This window comes from Melospiza georgiana, chromosome 5, assembly GCF_028018845.1.
Source record: "Melospiza georgiana isolate bMelGeo1 chromosome 5, bMelGeo1.pri, whole genome shotgun sequence".
Taxonomy (NCBI): domain Eukaryota; kingdom Metazoa; phylum Chordata; class Aves; order Passeriformes; family Passerellidae; genus Melospiza; species Melospiza georgiana.
The window spans coordinates 25,240,881-25,261,626 of NC_080434.1; the positions used below are offsets into that span (position 1 = coordinate 25,240,881).

Below are 20,746 nucleotides of genomic sequence, written 5' to 3' on the forward strand. Positions count from 1 at the left end.
GAGTAACAGCCAAGGAAAATTTCAACACAAAGGAATTAATTACACACATTTTTCTAAATCAAGATGGAAAGCTTTCAAGCACTCCTGCCATCATTCACCACAGTGGGTGGTCTGTGTGTAATGTTTTCTTTCTTCACAGTATTGGCAAAGCTCTTCCTCAATATTTATGGTACCTGATCCATTTTACAGCATCCCATTTGGCCCAAAAGCAGTCAGAACATGGGATGCCCTTGATTTATTGTGCAGAAATATGCAGTTTTGGACACTGTGCAAAATAACAGCACAAATTCTGGTAATTAATAACAGATGTTACAGTACCTGCTGCCAGAGCCAGGCAATGCCAATTTCCACAGGAAACCTGCAGGATTGTCTGTTGGTTCAATTTCTTTATCAACCTAAAGGAGACAACATGGTTTTAGAGTAAGTGTCCACAAATACAGTATCACCTTAGACAAAAATTACCATTTCCACTCAGATACTTGTTGTATACACACAAAATCCATGAGTTTGAGATTGAGGAACAGTGTCTTGAAGGCAGTACAGATCCATATGTAATAGATGCAAATCTGTGGAGACCTCTAGACACTTAACTAGTAACTCAACTACATTTCCTGCTATAACACTGAATCCAACCATCTGGAAATGGTGAAAATAGCTGGTTCTTGGTGTCTCTTTCACTATTCTTTTTCAGGCACTGACATTTTTCATGCTGTTATGGGCCTAGCAGATCCAGTGAGTTACAGCACCAAACCCTCTTCAGTGCTTTGTACAGAAAATAGCAAGTCAAAGGTTCAAGTTATTCCACAAAAACGTTATTTTTAAAATGGCACTATCGCATTGCTATGCAAGGCTCTGTTTTATCAGAACCACATGCAAGTGAAGGACTGTCTTCCCACAGAGTCCTTCAGCTCAAACATTAATCTTCTGTTATTGAAACTCTTCCTTTAAACTCTGTTTTGACAATGACAGCCATCCCAGAGAGACATCCCAAACTTCTGCTCTGCACTGGATCTGCAGTAACAGACCAAATGAGACTGCATCTGCTGATAAAACACCTTGAAGTACAAACAGCATTTCTGTTTTTAAATACTCTTTCATGCACATCCTTTTTCTGTACAAAACACTGTGGCATTTTTCAGGGAGGAAGCTAAGCATGCTGCAATTTTCTTTTCCATCCCTCAGCCATCCATGGGCAGAAGGTCCGTTCAGCCCAAACCTCCTGCAGGGCTCAGGGGGCAGCAGTGACAAGGAGAAGGAATCACCTTCATCCCAACATGAGAAGGGCCCTATTCCTGCCACACTGAGAGAAAGTGAACAACCCTGACAAGGTCTCTGGTGTCGAGATGACCCCAAGCTGTTAGAAAGTCTCTTTTTCCCAGCCATGAGACTGAAGAAGATGGGATTCCTTGGCTGTCATTCTCAAGGTTGTTTATTTTTTCTTATCTATAACATTCTTTCTCCGACCCGCCAAGGTCAGTCTGGCAGGTCAGACTGAGGCACACTGGGCAGTGTTGTCTTTTTATCCTAAAAACTACGTGTACTTTATTCACAATAATTTTCCAATACCTATCACCTATGTTAGACAGCTCATCTCTACTCTAAACCAATCCAAAAGTGCCACCATCACAGCAGAAGACGGAGGCTAAGAAGAAACAGGAGGAAGGACAGGACACACCCAAATCCCTCCATCTTGCCTCCTGAACACCCATTCTAAAACCCCAAAATTCTACTTTTTCATGTAGAATTAACTATCATTCTACTTAAACTGTGACAAATTAACTATCATTCTACTTAAACTCTTGTGGCTTGTACATCTTCGCACAAAGTTGGTAATTGTTTCCATGAGTTAAAATCGAAGGCACAGGTGTTTCTGACTCCGTGCCAAGGTCTCCGAGCCCTCTGCCAGGGTCTTGAGTCCTCCAGAGGAATTTCCTGGGCTCCGACACAACCCTTGGTGAGCAACCCTCCAAGGAGCTTCCCTGAGGAAAGCTGACCCTGCTGCAGGCTTACCTTGGCACAGTCACTGCATCCTCTATGGTGGTGAGCCCCAGCTGCCCGTCGCTGCCGGCGCCCCAGGAGAAGAGCTGGCCCTGGTCGCTGAGGGCCACGCTGTGTGACTCCCCACAGGCCACGTGCACGATGTGCTGCCCGGCCAGCGCCCCGATCGGCTCTGCGGGAACACAGGGAACACGTCATGCTCACAGCACCCATCCCACAGCACGATGTGCTGCCCAGCCAGCGCCCCGATCGGCTCTGCGGGAACACAGGGAACACGTGCTCACAGCACCCATCCCACAGCCACACACGGACACCAGGGCTGTGCAAATCCGCACGCAAAGTTGTTCAGATTGGTGCCCTGATCCCCAATTTAGCTTTAAAACGTGTCCTACAGGAGAAAAAGCACCAGGTTTACTGAAAATGTGTCACTGCTGAGCAGGGACAACGTCTCTGCTCACAGCACTCATCCCACAGCCACACACGGACACCAGGGCTGTGCAAATCCACGCAGGGATGGAATTTTGGTTCATGCAGTTATTAGGGTAGATAGCTTTAGGACTTTGATTGTGTTTAGGGCCAGGAAAACGGTTGCAGTTATTACAGTGTATAGGTAGAAGTTGAGGAGGGTGAGTTTACGGTTGTAGATGATAATGATTGCTATTCAGCCTAGGTAGGAGATGGAAGAAAAGGCTAGGATTTTTTGGATTTGTGTTTGGTTGAGTCCTACTCATCCTCCCAGGGCTGCTGAGAGGACAGCCAGGATACTTAGGAGTGTAGGGTTTAATGAGGGTGAGGTTATGTAGAGTAGTGTGATTGGACAGAGTTTTATGACAGTGGATAGGAGGAGGCCGGTGGTGAGAGGAGAGCCTTGGACTACTTCTGGGAATCAGAAGTGGAATGGCACTAGTCCTGGTTTGATTGCAATTGCTGAAGTCAGGATCAAAGCAAAGCCATTCAGGTGGGTGCCCCGATCCCCAATTTAGTTTGAAAACATGTCCTACAGGAGAGAAAGCACCAGGTTTACTGAGAATCTGTCACTGCTGAGCAGGGACAACGTCTCTGCTCACAGCACTCATCCCACAGCCACACACGGACACCAGGGCTGCGCAAATCCACATGCAAAGCTGTTCAGATTGGTGCCCTGATCCCCAATTTAGCTTTAAAACATATCCTACAGGAGAAAAAGCACCAGGTTTACTGAAAATGTGTCACTGTTGAGCAGGGACAACGTCTCTGCTCACAGCACTCATCCCACAGCCACACACGGACACCAGGGCTGTGCAAATCCCCGCACAAAGCCATTCAGGTGGGTGCCCTGATCCCCAATTCAGTTTTAAAACAGGAGAAAAAGCACCAGGTTCACTGAAAATGTGTCACTGCTGAGCTCTTCTGAAAGCCTGGTTTGAAGGGCACGGACGGCAGGCAGGTATATAGGCCTCAAGCAGAATGGCAGCCAGCCTCAGAGACACAGGAAAACCTATCAGGTTATTCAGGAACAGATATCCCAGATTTGATACCACTCAGTTTTGACTCAGGGATCACCCAACTCTGAGAAGACAGCAGACCCTGTAAAACATATTTGACCTTCCACAGCTCTCATGTCCAATGAAGATGAGTCATCCACAAAGCTGGATGCCATCCACAACCCATCCACCTCACCTTGATTTATTGCTTGATGGGTATGTGTTACAACACCCTCCATGCTGACCTTGGAACAAGTCTGAACCTATCAGCCTATTACTATCACTGTCAAACACTTCTTTTAAAAAAAGTACCATATAAAGGAAGTAAAATGAGATGAAGGAATAAGAATTTTTAAATAAATCATCACTCAAGTCCTCTGGAAGACAACCCACAATTGACTTTTCATCATTACATCACGTTAGGCAACTGAAGCAGGTTTAAGAACTACTCTAAAAACATCTTTTACCAAATCTTACTCATTACACAATTTTTACAAAGGGGCATGAAAAAACATCTTGTTTTTCAATAAAACCACACAACTGATGGCAAAGTTCCCTGCATGCCAGAAAGACGCAAAGTTGCTTTCCTTTTTTTTCCCTGAACAAATTCAAGTGTTCCAGGTGGATGAAGGAAGATTTCACCCTGTAAGCTACAAGGCAGTGATCACAATTACTGAAATCACACTTGCCTGGGACATGAAAGGAAAGGGTCACTACATGTCATTCCATAAAAATGATACCCCACATTACAGGCATCCAGAAATCATTAACACACTTAGCACCAAAACCTGCTTACCAATTAATCTACATGTTTTAAATTAGTGTAGAAAAAGGTACCCCTAGGAGGGCTTGCCTTCTGTGTCTGGGAATGAGAAAATGAGGAGAAAAATCCCTAATCGATGTTTTTGAAGAAAAATGTGACAACTATTTAAATATGTATTCTAGCTGAGGAAAATGCCACCTGAACATTGCTTCATTTCACTCAAAATACTTCATGGCAACAGAGGTGCAGTTTACAAGTAACAAGCACACAAACATCTCAGGAGGGCTTGAGACCTGCCCCCCAGTAACACCCTTGGTCCTGCAGCTCTTTGCAGCAGCACTCATTTCACCCAGTCCCAGTGCCAGTACAGACACACAGCCAGGTTTGAGGGTGGTAACTCAGTTTAAACACACAGCTTCCCACTTGGGCCCACAAGCACCCAACTATAGCACTGCTTTGGCAGTCTGGTTCATGCTCATTTACATATATATATATATATATATATAAATGAGGGAGCCTATTTTTATCTGAGGGCTCTAAACAACCAGCAGCTGTAAGGGCTGATCAAGGTCAATGACAGCCAGCAGACAAGGTGTCCCAGCAGCACATGTGACTCTGGTCTCTTCCTCTCAGACACTCAGCAAGACAAACATTACCTGCTGCACCGTGGCCAATTCACACAGGTGTGTTTCTGCAACCTCAAGGTCCAGAATTAAAGCTGCTGATCACAGCAACAAAAGGAGAGCAGGACAAAGCCATCCACTTCTCCAAGGAAAACCCTTTGATTTACGAACCCATCACTTCACCCCTGCTGGAAGGGTGCACTGAGACTTGGCTGTTACCCAGAGCACCTGAGCTCCCAAAAGTGGTCCCAAAGTCACCAGCCAGCCCTGCTGCCAAAGCTGCTCCCTGCACACTGCCAAACACTCCAGGAGACATCATGAGTCTGAAAAACAGCAAACATGGGCAATATGGGATGCTGGGGCACCCACAGCAGATGCTGCTTTGCTGCCTGCAGCCATGTAAAACACTTCCCTGGGAAAGCAGTGTTTGCCACAGTAAGTCTTATTTCCTGCAGGAGCTGACCCTGAATCACTGAAGCACCTTGGGGAGGTGACAGAAGACTCCAGGGACCAAAGATTAGCATCAGGAGCTGGAGGAGGCAGGATTCTGACCACAGCAGTACAGCAAATAAGGAAAGAGTACCTTGAGGTATGTGGCTGTGGCAAGGACTTCACACACTGGGACACTGAGGGGACACCCAATAGGTCACGAAATCTGAGGTTGTTTCAGTCCCCTCTGGCTCCATCTGAAGATTAATTTGGCAACACAAATGTGACCTTGCTCTATGTGCCATCCCAAGAGACAAATAAATACCAGCTCATTTTGAAAGGCTGCCCTGTGTCACTGAAAGCCTTCAGTGACTGCACTGCTCACCACTGGAACAGAGTGCAGCCTCACCTGGACTCAGTGCATAACCACAGACAGAAAAAAACCCATACCTGCCTTGGAAATGAAGCTCTTTGCCTTTAGAAAGGTGATGTATGGCCCATCTTACCAAAATACATTCCTGAGACCCTGTCAATAGCAGTTTGCCTGAAAAGTCATGAAGAAATGTAAATGCCAAATAGTTTCAAGTTTTATACACTCAGACACGTTTCTTTCCAGAGATGGAAAAAAGCCAGCCTTCTCCTGGGATCACAGGCTACCCAGGCAGTCCAACAAGGGTCCCAGCTCGCTGTCAACTGCCAAGTCACTGAATGTACCACCTCAGCTTACATGGGATATCAAAAACATCAATCTGAAACTACTTCTACGCTGACCTCCCATCAAAATATTAGATGCTTTAGTGGTTGGTACACATTTAAACTTCCAAAGCAGCACAACACCATTATTCACTCCTTAGAGAAGATGTGTCACTGCACTGAGATGAACAGTACAAAAGGTGAAGTTTATTCTTAGTATTGTGTCTTGTGTAATTGGTGAATAAAACCAGTCAAGGGGGCTTAACAGGCAAAATTATCCCAAAGCTAAGCAGAACAAAACCCTGAAAGCAACAGGGAAGGGCTGAAGCAGTTATGCAATACAGTGTTTCAACACCTCATAAAACCTTCAAAAAACAAACAAAAACTCCTAAGTTCCAAGAAGTAGACACTGAAATAATCTTTTCTTCCTGAAGCTGTCAGCTGTCTCAAAACAGAACCAATGCTTTGAAGTCATTTATCAGTTCTTCATATCTGCTGGAGTTTCAGCTTTGGTTTCTCAGAACAGAAACCAGAAACAGGTATACCAAGGTTTGACTTTTTCTGGTTTTAACCCTGTTAGATCTTTCCATAAAATACACTGCAGTAAAGAGTGAGGCAAAATGTCTCCAGAACAGCTCATCTGTGAATGGTGACAGCTCTGCTTCCCAGGACTGCACTTGAGTTTTCTTGCTTTGCAAGGACACTCCAGCAAAAGCTGGGGATAAGTGGAGTATGTTTCTACAACTCAACTTTGTGACAATCAGTGCATTTAGCCTGAAGGTTTGGGAATGGCAGTAAGGCTGGGACAAGAATGAAAACCCCTGACAAGCCCACCATCAGTCCATAGCTTCCCCATTTTATAAAACAGGGCCCACGCTTTGCCCCTACATCTTTGGATCCTAAACAGGATCTTCAATGCCTGCGACTGCTAGAAGCACAAAGCACTCACTTAGACTGCTCTAATTAGAATGCACAGGCAATGAATGATTAATTAGCTTTTGTACTCCTAGTAATTTTATCAGAGAGTTGGTACACCCTGTCTATGTATAGCTTCCAGCTGCTCACAAGACAGGCTTCTGCTGGAGGATGGGGCAAAACCTTCAGCCATATGTGTACCAGGATGTACAGGAACAGCACCAGATGGCTTCTGCTGCCTGGAAACTACACAGAAACCATCAGCCCTGAGGTTACACCTTCAGTGGCAAAATCTGCATTTTGGTCAGAAGAAGCTGCGTCTTGGAAGCATTTCAAGTGATTCCAGTCTGCTTGGACATCTGCTCAAAACTCTTCATGGTCTCCCCAGCTTGACAATAAGCAACTCAGAGCGTTTGCTCTTCTTTGTTGTTAATGTCTGCAAGGAAAGTGCTCACAGATTCTCAAAAATACGTCTTACTAGCTTGCCCAGATAAGAGATGGTAGTAGAAACACAGGGAACAGAGAAACAAGTAAGCTAAGGTAAGAGATTCCTCTGGGTTAAATGCTAGCAGCTTGCAAGTCTGAGGAGAGATGAACCAATTTCTTTGCACTGCCATGCTTGTTAATATAGTCTACATCCACACTGAGGATGCATGAGCATTGTGCAACCCAGATCTAAAATTCAGAAATGTGAGATACAATGTTTCAATGCACAAGGCAGCTGAATATTCAATCACACCAAGAGTGACCTAAATGTCACCTGTATAATAATTCTATTCTCTGTGAACTGAAAAGCCTTAATTCTTGTAGGAAAGGAGCAGAGTTCTCTCCTCATGGAGATGAATTTCACCAACACATTAAACCCTCTAACAAGGTGACACTAACAGCATTAGCACTTAGGGAAGCATGATTCAACAGCCAAAAATTCCATAAAAATCTGCTACTGCCTCCAACAAGCACCACAAGAAAATCAGAAAAACATCATGGCCCAAACTGATCAGTCACCACCATTTTACTAAGCCACTGTACAAAAAGCAAGGAAGCAACACTGGATCTACCAAATGCCCTGACAAGATCTTTATACACTAATTAGTAAATTTCAGCTGACTCCCAATCTCCAATGGCATATATATCCCAAAGATGTTTCTGCATATGGATACCATGGCTCTACTTCTAGGCTGTGATGAGCTTCATGATTTCAGTCCTATAGAAGCAGCTGAACATTAAAACATGTCTAAGTGCTTTAAAGAAACTGGAAAAAGAGAAAACTAATGTGCAACAATCAAAATGCCTGCAACTGAAAGAGCAGTGAGAGAGAAAGTATCTCCCTCCCCTTACAAAAGTTTCTCCCTTTTTGTGCATAACTTCCATGTCCTAGCTATTCACAGTTTTTATCTGTGTTAGCAGTAAAATACCAGCTGTTTAACCAGTAGCAGCACAAGTACACTCACCAGCTTTTCCAAAAAACATCATCCCCAGTGGAAGTGTGATTCTGCCACTTGGAAACTGGTAACTGGGGAGGGGGAAATCATGATGTTTTGCCAAGGCCTTTTTGCCCCTTCCCCCCTCCCTTAAAGCTCCCAAGCAGGACCCTCTGATTTCCCTCTGCCCATTTTCACCTCTGACCACCTAGGCACCCCACACTCCAGCTGTCACAGGAAACATCTGGAGCCCGGGAGCTGGAGGAAGAAATCAGACTCTATAAACCACTTAAACTAAACACAGACCTTGCAAAGCTGTCAGGTGCTTTTTGAAAACATAATCTAACCCAGCCAGCTTAAACTGCTCCTGTGGCTTCACCACCTCTGCAGGCTGTGGTTTGTCAGCAGTAAAGTCAGAGGGAGGTGCACAGGGAGGAGGCCAGAGCTCTTGGACACTTTCAAGAACACACCTTGGTGACTCTACATGGCACGGCCAGGGGGATGAGACACACACCACGTAGACAGCTGGAACCACCCTGCCTGACACCAGCCCTGCAATTTCCACTCCCTGCTCTTTGCAGAGCGTCTCTGAGAAGCCATTACATGCTTGTCGCATCTTGTGCTCGGATTATGTGACACTATTGCACACAAGGGTGTGAGAAACGCTGTGCTCTGCACCTGCACAGCACCAGACAACAGGAGCAAAGCCCATGGGGAGCCCACATCCCCACCACAGGACAGCTATCCTCACTACCTGCCTGCTGCTCTCACCTAAGGACAGCTGTGCACCTCATGCTCAAACCTCTCTCAGCATGGGGCAAAAACTCTGAAGCATGGAGCAAGCCATGTTTACATCAAAATGTAACATCCTCTGACTTTCAACACCTTAAGTTTACTACATCCATCGAGAAGGCTGGGTTTTACAAGTCCAGTTGAAAAACTTGAGGTTTTCCTTTCCTGAACTTGGTGAATGGTGCTATGCTGGCAGCAGAAAGCAGAGCAGTAGGAAGAAAAGCCTGATAAGAGACAGACAGCAGCAGCACTGAAGCTGATAAGACTGATAATTTGGCTACAAGGGAGGAAATGTAAACAGAGAGCAGACTCACTGAACAAAAAGTAAGTGTGGGGGGAAGACAGCAAAGGACCGAGGACAGACCAAAGCAGGTGACACTCCTCCAGAACATGGCTGATCACAGCAGTGGCAACACGGTCCATAGGTCAAGGCTGAGAAGTTCCAAGCAACAAAAGATTCTGCAGTCTCCTTTCATCCAGAGACACTAGTGATTCTTGATGGTTTACCTGCATGACACATGTGGTACTGCTCACTCATTTATTTAGCATGGCTACTTACAGTCTTAGGATCTGAGAAAGGCTGGCTCAGCTATTAACACTGCCTTCACTTTCTAAGGCTGTTTCTGGCCATGTTAAGGCAGGAATGCAAGAGCAAGAAGTGAGAGGCCACAGTGACATCCCAGGGTGTCACATCACTTATGCTCTGCCAGCTACTGCCCCTCAGAGCTGTGAGCAGACACCTACCCAGAGAAAGAAAAGCCCTTCCTCAGGCACAGACAGAAATCCCTCCCCACTCTGCTGCCTTTTGTCTAGAGGACACAGCCTCTCTGAGGAGCTGTAGATGCAGAATGGCAGGGGCACAGACAGCTCCTGGAAAGGGCTGCCCAGGCACAGAGGCCTCCAGTCTGGCAGAGGGAAGAATCTACCTTCAGACCCTGAAGGTGAACTAGTAAGGATGGTTCTTCCAAAGAAATAAACCACCATGAGTCCCTAGAGAAACACAGGGAAAACTTATGTTTAGAACACCCAGAGAGAGCCCATTTTCCTTCCCAGGTTATGGCAGAGAGCTGTAAAGGTCATTCAGCCAGGCTTGCTGGCCACTGGCAGGCAGCACAGAAGCTGTGTCTGGTCCACGACTACTGAGACACCCCAAGGTCCAAGATGTGCACCCCAGCAAACCCCACAGCTCCAAGGCAGCAAGTGCAAGGTGGGCAGGATGCACTAAACCTTGGCATAACATGAGGATGGATAGCAGAAATGTAAGGGGTAATTAGGGAATGGGTGCCTAGATGCCAGATTTGATGGGCTGGTACTACACACTGCAAAGCTGTGACATTTGACAGTCTCACTTGTGGTAGGCCCAGGCTTTGATTAGTAATATGATTTTCAAAAGCACTTGGTGTACTCCTCACTCTGTTCCCATTTATTCCAATCCTGCAGTGGTCTGCATGGCAGCAAGACAAAGCCATATTTCTGAAAAGTCACACCTGCACAGTGCACACTCAGTAGAGCACCCCTGCCCTTGCTTTCAAGGGCATTCCCAACAGCTTCAAAAATATGGCTTGAAAATATGTTACTGCAAACGAGCATGCTGACTGGAAAAGGGGAGGCAAAGGATGCAGTCCTATTAAACATTAAAAAATACTATTACTTTTATCAACTGAGCATTCTGAGAAAAGATATGAGCATCTGTAGATTCCTTTTGGTGCGTTTTTACAGGCAGGCAGCTGTTTAAAAGGCAGGCTGAAGAGAGTGAGCATGTCTTACCCGCTCTTTCAGCTACCAAAAATATCTGATTTCTGATAAGAAGTTTCACACAGATCTTTGACAAAAAGTCCTATTTCCAATATAGCTTAAGGAAGTATGTTGGGCTATCTGAACATAACTGAGTCAAAATCAACAGCCCCCAAAACCAACAGCCCCAAAATTACTCAAATCTCTCCTAGAAGCTGTGACTCTCAGCCATACTTACTCACCTTAACAAAGTCATCACTTGTGTCCAGCACAAAGAACTGTTCTGACTACAAAAGGGTTGAGGCATTCAGAAAACTTGCATCTATCACCTCCAGCTTCTTCCCTGCCCTCTCCTTTAACTCAGCACACACAGCCACCCAACCCATTTTATCCTGAGCACATCTTGCAGCTTCAGCATGCTGGCAGCAAAGGGGCCAGTCATTAGTGCCACACACTGTGCCAAGGTTTCCTGCTCCTTCCAAGCCAGGCAGGCAGGCAGCCTTTATTTCACTGGCAGGCTTTTATTGCAGCTGCACCTTCAGAAAGCCTCTGAATAGCATGCATGGTACAGGAGTGACAAGTAACAAATACCACAGAGGTAAGTACAAGCTTAGGTTGCCAAATTGCCCTACAAACCCCCAGTCAGAAGGCAAAAAGTTGGTCATTTTTACTGCAGCTCTGCCTTTTGAGGTAAAAGAGCACAAAAAGTGTCTCTCATGTCCTCTCTAACAACAGATCATACTGATTGTAAAAAAAAATTAGTATCTTGCTTCCCTGGGCTCATCCTTCTTTTTACTTCTCAGCAAAATGAAATCAAAAGAGAAATCTGGTGGTTCTAATAATACATCTGTGTTTAGTGATGAGACTTCAGAGTTGCATTTGAGAACACCTTACAGCCATTTTAGGCTACAGCTGAGTAGGTTTCTCTACTGTCAAGAACTCAAATTTTTACTTGTTTAGGCCCTCCTAAAGAGCCTTCTCTCTCCTCAGGATAGGTTCTTCTAGTCCTACAGTCTCAGAAAATACTGGCACAAGTCAGTTCACATGATCAAGACCACACAAATTTTAAAACAACCCCCACTATAAATATCTGGCATATTCAAATCCCTCAGCCAGCCAATTCAAGACAGCACAGGCATATTTAAGGTATCTCAGAGAGAGCACTTCCTTTACTTCTCATTCAACCAAATACCAATTGTTTCTAAATTAAGTTAATTCTAAATGCTGACATCTAATTTTAAAATCATTCTGAAGCCCAAATGGCATCAATTCAGCTGAAATTCAGTCTCCATGAGGCAAATCCACTGCAGCCACCAGTGAAGGCACAGCAACCTGAAACAGCTCAGTCAGATCCTGTGATAATCAAAGGAGCAAGAGGGATGAGTACAAATGAACATACTCGACCTCTGCAAGGGGTGACCAGTTTAATCACCTTTGTTTTTTTACAAACAACATTTATAATGAGTGCCCTTACACAGCTCTTTGTCTGCAAGCTGCTGAGCACAAACACAAGCCCTGCCACCTCTGCTGCAGGGCTGCCAGGACCTCGTGGCTGACTCCTCACACACCAGGAGGAGGCTAAAACAGGAAGATCCACACACACTGTCCTTCCAAGCAGGTGGCACATCTGAATTCTCAGCTGTCCCAGGGCTCATGATTAACAAGCATGCTGCCCTGACCTGAGCACTGAGCTCTCTGCTGCTGTAATCCTGTGCTGAGGCTCAGGATGAGTGGACTAACATCTGAAAAGAAAAGCACTCAGTTCAGAGAATTCCAGAACATCTGGATCACCTAGGCTGGTTTGTTTGTTTTGGTGGTGGTTTTTTTCCTGCTTTTTGAAAGAGAATGAACATTATTATGATATCTCTATCAGCAGCTATGAGATAGATTCCATAGTGCACAGAAAAGCAGTGCTCCCCTGCACATTTGCATCCAAACAGGGAATTTTGTAAAAAAATCATAGGTTTCTCTGCTGTATCTTACCAGACAAAAGGTTTGAGACAAATTTGGCTTGAGACATTGTTCTGTAACTCTCTTGAGACACTAGTTACCAAAGCCCAGGTTTTCTCACTAGCAGAAGTCAAATGAAGTCCAAAGGACTTGAACAGAAGAAATCTCTAGAGATGAAAACAAGTTTGACAGCTCGGACTTGAGCAGGTTTTCAAAGCTTTACAAACTACTAACAACTGGCTGGTTGTTTCACACTCTCTATAACTCCATCCAGATCCCAAAAGCGCCTTTACCTTAGGTACCTCAGCCTGTCTTTTGCTCTCCAGGATGCACACTCAGATAAAACACTTATCTAAGAATCATCACAGGGAGCCAAGACATCATGGCAGACCTGAAGAAAATCAATCCAAGTGAAATTACAGGAATGAAAAAGGCGAAATTTAGATACACTTATAAAGGATATTTTTTTTCTCTAAAACTACTGCAGTACAAAATTATTGCTACCTATTAGAGACATACTGTATGTTATCATCTGATAAATTTCAGGAGATCAATGCAAACTCAGACTAATTTTGCAAAACAACGGGTTCAATGCTTCACTACCAAATTGCCAAGCTACTTCTGCTAAGACATGGTCAGAGACTCTGGAGACTTCAAGGGCACAAGAACACAAGTGAGAATCAGGGCAGGTCAGACAGAAGCTTTATTGGTCATGGTGAGAGAACGCTGGAACAGCATTCCTCTCCCTCTGCATCCCTGCCAAGTGACTGCAGGGACACAAACTACGGAATGATTCTGGGAGGAAAAGGGAAAAAAAAGAGGTGAGGAAAAACGATCATGTAAGTATTAACAAAGCCAGATATCCACCCCTAAGAGGGGTGGGTGCTTCAGGTACCTCGCTAATCACCATGAAGCAAAAATGAATCGGTAAGCAGCGTGGCAATGTGGGAAAATGGCTTGTGGTAGAGCCATGGGAGTGCCACACCTGGTATCACCCTGGTATTATCAAAAGGAGAGAGTCTGAAACGCTTAGAAGCAGTTAGCATTTAGTCAAAAGGCATGTTATTTTAGTTAGGCTAAACTTCTTAGACATGCTAAATATTAATTTTAGCACTCCAATGTAAAATACAGAGGAAAGGGCAATGCCAGAAAATAAACTTCTACTGACTTATGCTCTTTCAGTGGCATGCACTCCCCCAGTAATTTCTGTTCCCTGCAGAGAGGCATAAGAGTCACTTTGCCAGCTGCTATCCTTCTCTCCACATTACATCCACAAGGTCAGCAGATGTGACCATCAACACAGCTTTTAATTAACACGTTTTCTTGCATTTCAAAAGGTGCCCTCTAAAGGGCTCCTCCAAGAGGAATTGCTGAAACAATTCTGCACCACCGTTTGACATTTTCCATGAGCAGCATGAATGAGAAGCAAAACTGAATAGTCAGAAATAAAAGGGAGTTTCCTCTCAGGGAAGACCTAAGCAGCAGGAAGGGGATCACTCCACCCCTGGGAAATCAATGCAGCCTTCACAAGGCTCACAACCCCCTGCACACTTTTGTGTCTCCCTGTTACTCTCAAACACAACCAAGGCACTCTGGAAAGCCCTGGAAAGCATTTCTGAAGCCCAGAGGAGGCTCCCCAGGGGCTGCCTGAAAGGGATAGTCAGGATTGTGTCACAGCCTCCTACGTCAGGAGATGGAGCTCACTTCAGGAGATGGAGCGCACTTCAAGCTGGGCAGAGCTCCCACTTCCAGCTGCCCTCACAGCCTTGACAGGACCAAGCCACAGCGCAGGAAAACCAAGAGACCTCAGCCCACACTGCCCTGTCCAGCAGGAGAGGGCTGGAGAGATGCAGCTCCAGGACTCCCAGCTCCTGGCATGTCTCCCATTCTCTACCACAGACTCCTCCTGACAGCCTTCTCTACCATTTCCAACAGCTCAGGACCCTGTGTCCCACACATGCAGCTTCATCACCTATCAGGCATGGCTTCATTCACAAGCCCACAAAAATGGAAAACAGAAAAGAGCATCTTCAACAGGCCTTTCTACATAGAAGGTATAAGGCTGTCTTTATCCCATGCAGAGGAAGTGGGGTGAAAGAAGAAGGCTTGATTCTTCTTGTTCCCATTTGCAAATGAAAACTAAGAAATTCAGCTCCCAGTGCTGCAAGACAAAGCACAGAGGAGAGTGTGATGGGGCTCTCCCCCAGTTTACTGTTACCATAAAGGCTGCTGTGCCTGTTCACTGTAAGCTAAAAAGAGCAGCTGTTCCCTGCTTTACAGCACGTCCCTCCCACCTGCCCCAGCCAGCAGAAATCCCACTGGAGGCACAGCCAGTAATGCCATGTTGAAACACCATTTCTCTGGGATGGCCACAGGCTCCTCAGAGAGCAGCACTGCAGAACCTTTTTCAGAAAAAAAAAAAAAACCTGTGGGATGTGGTTTCACATCTTGGTGACAGACCCTAACTTAAGGGGTAGAAGAAGGGCACTTGGGATCAAACACAAAGAACCTTTCATTTCTATTTCAGAAGCTTGGACTGGCCCTCTTCTACTGGCCTAGTTGAAAGCAGGATTACCTAGCTGAGAGAGGTCTACACTTCAGCATTCAGGATTCATGAAGTTCATTTCCAGCTCTGATCTACCTGCTGTGAATCCTCCCTTTTCACCAGCAGCTTACACTTGCTTAATTTTATGGGCAAACCAGCAGCATAGCCCAATGTTGCTCAGAGTATCTTTGGTGCACTCAAAACAGTGCTGAATTTCTGGGGCCTCTGCACTAGTCTTGAGCTAGCTGGGTGATTTGCAGGATGAAGCATCCTCAGCAGTTTGAGTTGAATATTCACTAGGCTTGGCTTCCTTTCACCAAGCATCTCATTTATTCCAGGGCCTAAATCTACAGAAGATGTAGAACAGAGAGGATTTAAGCATTCCTGCTATTCCCAATCCCTTTCAGTAATTGTCCAGAAACTCTTGTAGGAAAAGCAAGAGAGGGCAGATTCAAGGTGAACTCCTCTAACCCAGCACCAACACCTGCCAACTCATTCTGAGAGAGACAGACAAAAGACACTGACAGAGGAAAGGAGCAGTAGGGCCAGTCAGGTCAGATTTGCACACACTGCATGGGGAATTGAGGCTATTTTGCATACACCTTGTCTCTCTATCATGCAATAATAGGTGACACCAGAGAAGACCCAAGCTCTACAGAGAGCAGCCTGCAGTTTGGGGAATTTTTGCTCTGATTAGCCACAGCACAGGACTTCTATATTACGGAAACAGAAATACCTGTATCTGTACCACATGCCAAAACCAAGAGGTTAATGGAAGGTAAACTGGAAAGCCAACATTCAAAAGAGTCCAGAAGAAAGGCTTCAGGGTTTCTTCCAAGAACAACTTACAATTGTTCTTCACCCTGGAAAGGAGAGGCAGTAGCTGCCTCAATTCAGCACTCATGAGTTCTGTCCATCAGAAGCCAATGAAGAAGATGCAGTGTGAGTCTGGGGAACACAACACTAAAGTGACCTTCCTGCAGACTAGGAAAAAGGAGTGAAGGCACAAGTTGACAAGGGATTCTGAAAGGGGGAAACAAAATTCACAAACCCTGTTGGCCAAACACAAATTTGTTCTCCTCAATTCTGCTCAACACAGATCCACTTGTATTCTTTGGTGTAAGTGAGAAAATTCCCAGCAACAGCTGAATAAGAGTGGGCATAACAATGCAGTGCAATTGGAAAGACAAAGCAGAAGACACTCGTGACTCATGGGCCTCTCCTCTTTATAAAAAGAGAACATAATGCCAGATAAAATCTGCCCTGAGACCATCTGTGCTCGCCTCTGCTTTGATGCATTTCCCAGGCAAAGTGAGCAGACCTGTCTCCTCACCCGTGCTGCTCCTGCTCAGCTTTGGCTTTCCAGAGCCAGCCAGTGCTATTCAGCATCACCACTGTGTTATGTGACACGATTATCAGCTCTGCTGGCTGCTCCAGCTCCACAGCAATCAGCACAAAGCAGCTTTCATAACATTCTCAGCCCACCAGCCTCAAGACAGCCTGAAGTGTGTATAAAAAGCAGACTTACCTGGCTTGCTTCCTTCACAGTCATGCCCCAGTTGACCTTTGGTGTTTAGGCCACAGGTATACACCTCCCCATCTTCCAACAGGAACACAGAGTGGTTTCCTCCACATGCCACCTCCTTGACATTTCTGTCGTGGATGAAGCCATACACCTGTGGTTCAGGAATGATCACCTGGAGGTTGCTACCTATCCCAGGCTGTCCATAAGACGAGTAGCCCCAGCATAGCATTTTCTCTCTTTTCAGCAAGTCATGTATCCTTCCTGGGCAAGAGAGACAGGGAAATGAGCGTGAGTGAAGCAAGTGCACCACAAATGATCCTACAGAGATCCAGCTGTTCACAGCAGGAGGTGGAAACAACCAGAAAAGGCATTTCCTGCATGACTGTCAGGTTTGTGAACTGTCAGTAAACCATTACACAGACAAAGAGTAATCAAGACAGCTCAGCTGTGCTACTGAATCAGCACCTTCATGCCTTGGCCATCTCCATCTGCGAGGCAGCAGAAATGTTCTGAAACCCAGGAGACTGAGCTCTTACACTGCAAAATTACTCTGCTTCAAAAACCAAGTATCAAACAATGCCCCAAACCAACTGTAATGCTATTCAGACTAACAGGCCCAAATCTGAACTTTTAGAGTGTCATATTTGAGACCACTTCTGCATAAATCTTTACAAATCACCTCCAAGGTGGTCAGACTAGCCCTGAACAGAATGACACAGGTATTTGTGGTGTACTGGCCAACACAGAAATGTGTTATTTCTGATAAAAACAGATTAAAGAGTACTTTGCTCAATTGAACATAGTCTTGCAACCCAAATTTGTGCATGCACACACTCACACTGAACTTGAGCCACACACTGAACACACACAGAGCCCTGAAGTGCAGCAAGAATTACACAAGAAGCAGCAGCTCACATGGAGCAGCACATTGACAGCTTGGCCCTGACAGCAGTGGACAGGTCACGTTGCTGCGACTTGCCAGCAGTCAGGAGTTATCTTCTGTGCAGTGCCCAGTGAAAGTCAGGGATTTCAGAGTGGGGTAACACAGGAAGGGAAAAAAATATAGCAATATAAAAGAATTATTTGGCTTGAACTTGATAAAAGGCAACAGGATGATAATGCCTAAAAGCTGGGGGAAGAAAACAGTATTCTTTAAGAAGCACATGAAAGATTTTAGTACTATTCTGTCACTTCTAATCTCAATAGGTTTAGGTTATTTGCTAAGCATGCTATACTAATAAAACATTGAGAACTCCTCTGATTGAACTAGAAACTAGCTAAAGGTTGTTTGTTTCTTTGTTATTTTGGTTTTTGATTTGTTGTTTTTGCAAAGGGAAGGAGAAAGATAAGGAAATGAAAGATCTGAGAGATCAAGTCTTAGGATGCACCGTGCCAAGTTTTAGCTAAGGCAATTTGCAGCAGCAGCATTTACTAACACAGCACAGCATCGAAAAGCAAAGGGTAACCCCTGTGCCAAAGATTCCCTCTCCCACTCTGAGCAGACAGGAAACACATGCATTTGGTTTGTTTCCAAAACCTGGTGCTAATTCAAGCTCTAGGTATTAGCAACAAAGCCTTTCCTATTCTGAGCCCTAAGACACGGGCGTTCATCTCTTACCCTTTGCCTGTCAGCTGTGCTCACTTCCACTGAGGCACGGACTGAGCTGAAAGGGGAAGGGAGAGGATTGGATTTTCCAGTTAGTACTTCATCAGTGCGCAATCTCCTACCACAAACTGTTTCCTAGGATCTCTAATCAGGTGCTTTAAAGCAATGCAGGACCCCGTTTACCTCTAGCAGCATAATTCAACTCATTCACACCCACACGTGCTTATCACTGGCCAGCTCCAAAGCACACAGGGGAAAAAGCAGGATTCTTTAACAAGGCTCTGCCTGGTTAAAAAAGCAGGAGCATGCAAGGTTCTGATGAAATCAGTCATGGTGTACACTCTGTGTTTGGTTGCCCTAAGCACAAGAGCCTGATGGAAGACACCCTCCATGCTGGCTACGCTAAGAATAGGAATGCCGTGGGACACAAGAAAACTGAAGTGTGTGCATGTGCTTTAAATGTGCTTCAAACAGCTACATTTAGAGCGAACTTCATGTTCTATCACACCACCAAAAAAAACCCCAAACTAAAAATGCATGAGCACCCTGAAGGTGGCAGGGAATAATTTCAAAACTAACACTGGAAAGGCAGAAATCTGGGACTGCCATTTCTCTCAGCATGGGGAACTGTGTGTTACAAAGACACAAGCAGAACTCCTGAAGATCCAAGGATCACCAACCTGCTAGGATAAATAGATACTGCCTCTAAGGTGAAAAGATTTCCCCAGTATACCACATGAACTACAATGACATTGTACCACATGAGCTAAATATTAATTTGGGATACCTTCTAAAAGAGTACCTCAACAGCCTGCTCCCTACAGACTACAGTCATCTTCCCTAGTGCTAGTTTCTTTTAAAAATGCTAAAAATACATTAATTACTTTCCTTGTGCTCATATTCCACACAAGAATTTGCTGCTAACGGGCAAGGGAATATGATGTGATTGGTAAGAGATGGGTTTTTCTTCCAGTTAAGACACTACTACTGAAACAGGAGGAGTTCAAACTTCCAGTAATCCATATAAACACTAGGGTGATATTTCAGAGTTCAACCCTCCATTCATGCTAAAGGTCAGATTTTCCAAAATTCCTCATATTTAACTATCCCCATACCAGACATAGAAAATGTGGTTTTCACCAGTTTTTTGTCAAATCATCTCCATGGACTATGCCATCTCTATCCACCCCCATCTTCCAACATTTTGCCAATAAATCTCTGTGCAGCTCAGTTTCACTGAAACAGACCAACACCTTGCAGTGGAGAGCAGAGCAAAAAACACAGCCACTAACAATCTGAGTTCACAGGCACAGCTAAACATTTCAAATGGCCTGGTGAATTTACTTATACTGAAAACATTTTTAAAACCACGACTTTAAGACTGTTTTTTTCTCCCCTTAAAAAAAAAAAAAACACTGGCGGTCCTAATACATTGTATGTTCCAATAGGAACTGTGTCCTGAAACACAAGGAGACTTTAAATAACATTTTCACACTCTGTTTCCAGTCCAGTTAAGGCAGTTACTCTGCTCTGACAGTAGCAGAGGAAGTAAAAGTGCATGTGCCACTGCAAGCTACCTCTACAAACTGCATACCTTCCTCATACTAAAACTATGACATAAGAAGTTTCTAGTGTAGGCAAGCAGCAACAGACACGTGCCTGCACATACACATGTATACATTAAATATATTATTTATATTCACTTATCTGAAATTTTATATAAGTGATTAATATTCCTAGTGCCCAGCTCAATAGACCTTAAAAAAGCTGAATTTTTATCTTCACAGGGCAAACCCTTAGGGGAGAGGGTGGGTTTTTCTTAAATGCATCAGTTAGGGATTAAAGTTCAGAGTTCCTTTTAAAAATTGGATTGCAAAAAGCACAAGAACTGCAGTACCCAAACACTTAACCCATTTCTGCTCTTCAGAAATCCCAACACAGCCAGTCTGGTATTCATGTTTCAGAGATATGAACAGATGCAATGCAGTAAAGCCAGGCATTTGCAGAGATTCCCCACACATAAAAAGGAGAGGGGAAGATATAACACCACATCCTTGGACCCTGACATTCCAGGAATAATTCATCATCAAAACAGCGAAGGATGTACATAGCACAGCTAGAGCTAGGAAAACCTCACACTGAGGAATATTTTGAGGAAATCTATTGTGGGTGGAAGACTCACCCTCTGCTATAATAAGGTTCTGCTGACATACTAAGTATATATCCTTTGGTGAAAAAACAGCCCCCGTGGTTTAGTAAAACAATGATGCTGCATGTATGATCATGACA

At 44.7% G+C, this 20,746-nt stretch overlaps 1 protein-coding gene across 4 annotated transcripts in view; it reads right to left on the minus strand.

Moving 5' to 3' along the window:
• Positions 1-20,746, minus strand: part of HERC3 (HECT and RLD domain containing E3 ubiquitin protein ligase 3) — a 44,695-nt gene that overhangs the window by 23,017 nt on the left and 932 nt on the right. For all 4 annotated transcript variants that reach the window (XR_009114451.1, XM_058024181.1, XM_058024182.1 and 1 more), the window contains exons 2-4: positions 16,855-17,112; positions 2,011-2,170; positions 319-395 (exon numbers count right to left, since the gene is read on the minus strand). Coding sequence is in view for 3 of the 4 variants with exons in the window: in XM_058024181.1 (XP_057880164.1) it covers positions 319-395; positions 2,011-2,170; positions 16,855-17,080 (463 nt within the window). In the remaining variant the exon portion in view is untranslated. The remainder of the gene's footprint in view (positions 1-318; positions 396-2,010; positions 2,171-16,854; positions 17,113-20,746) is intronic.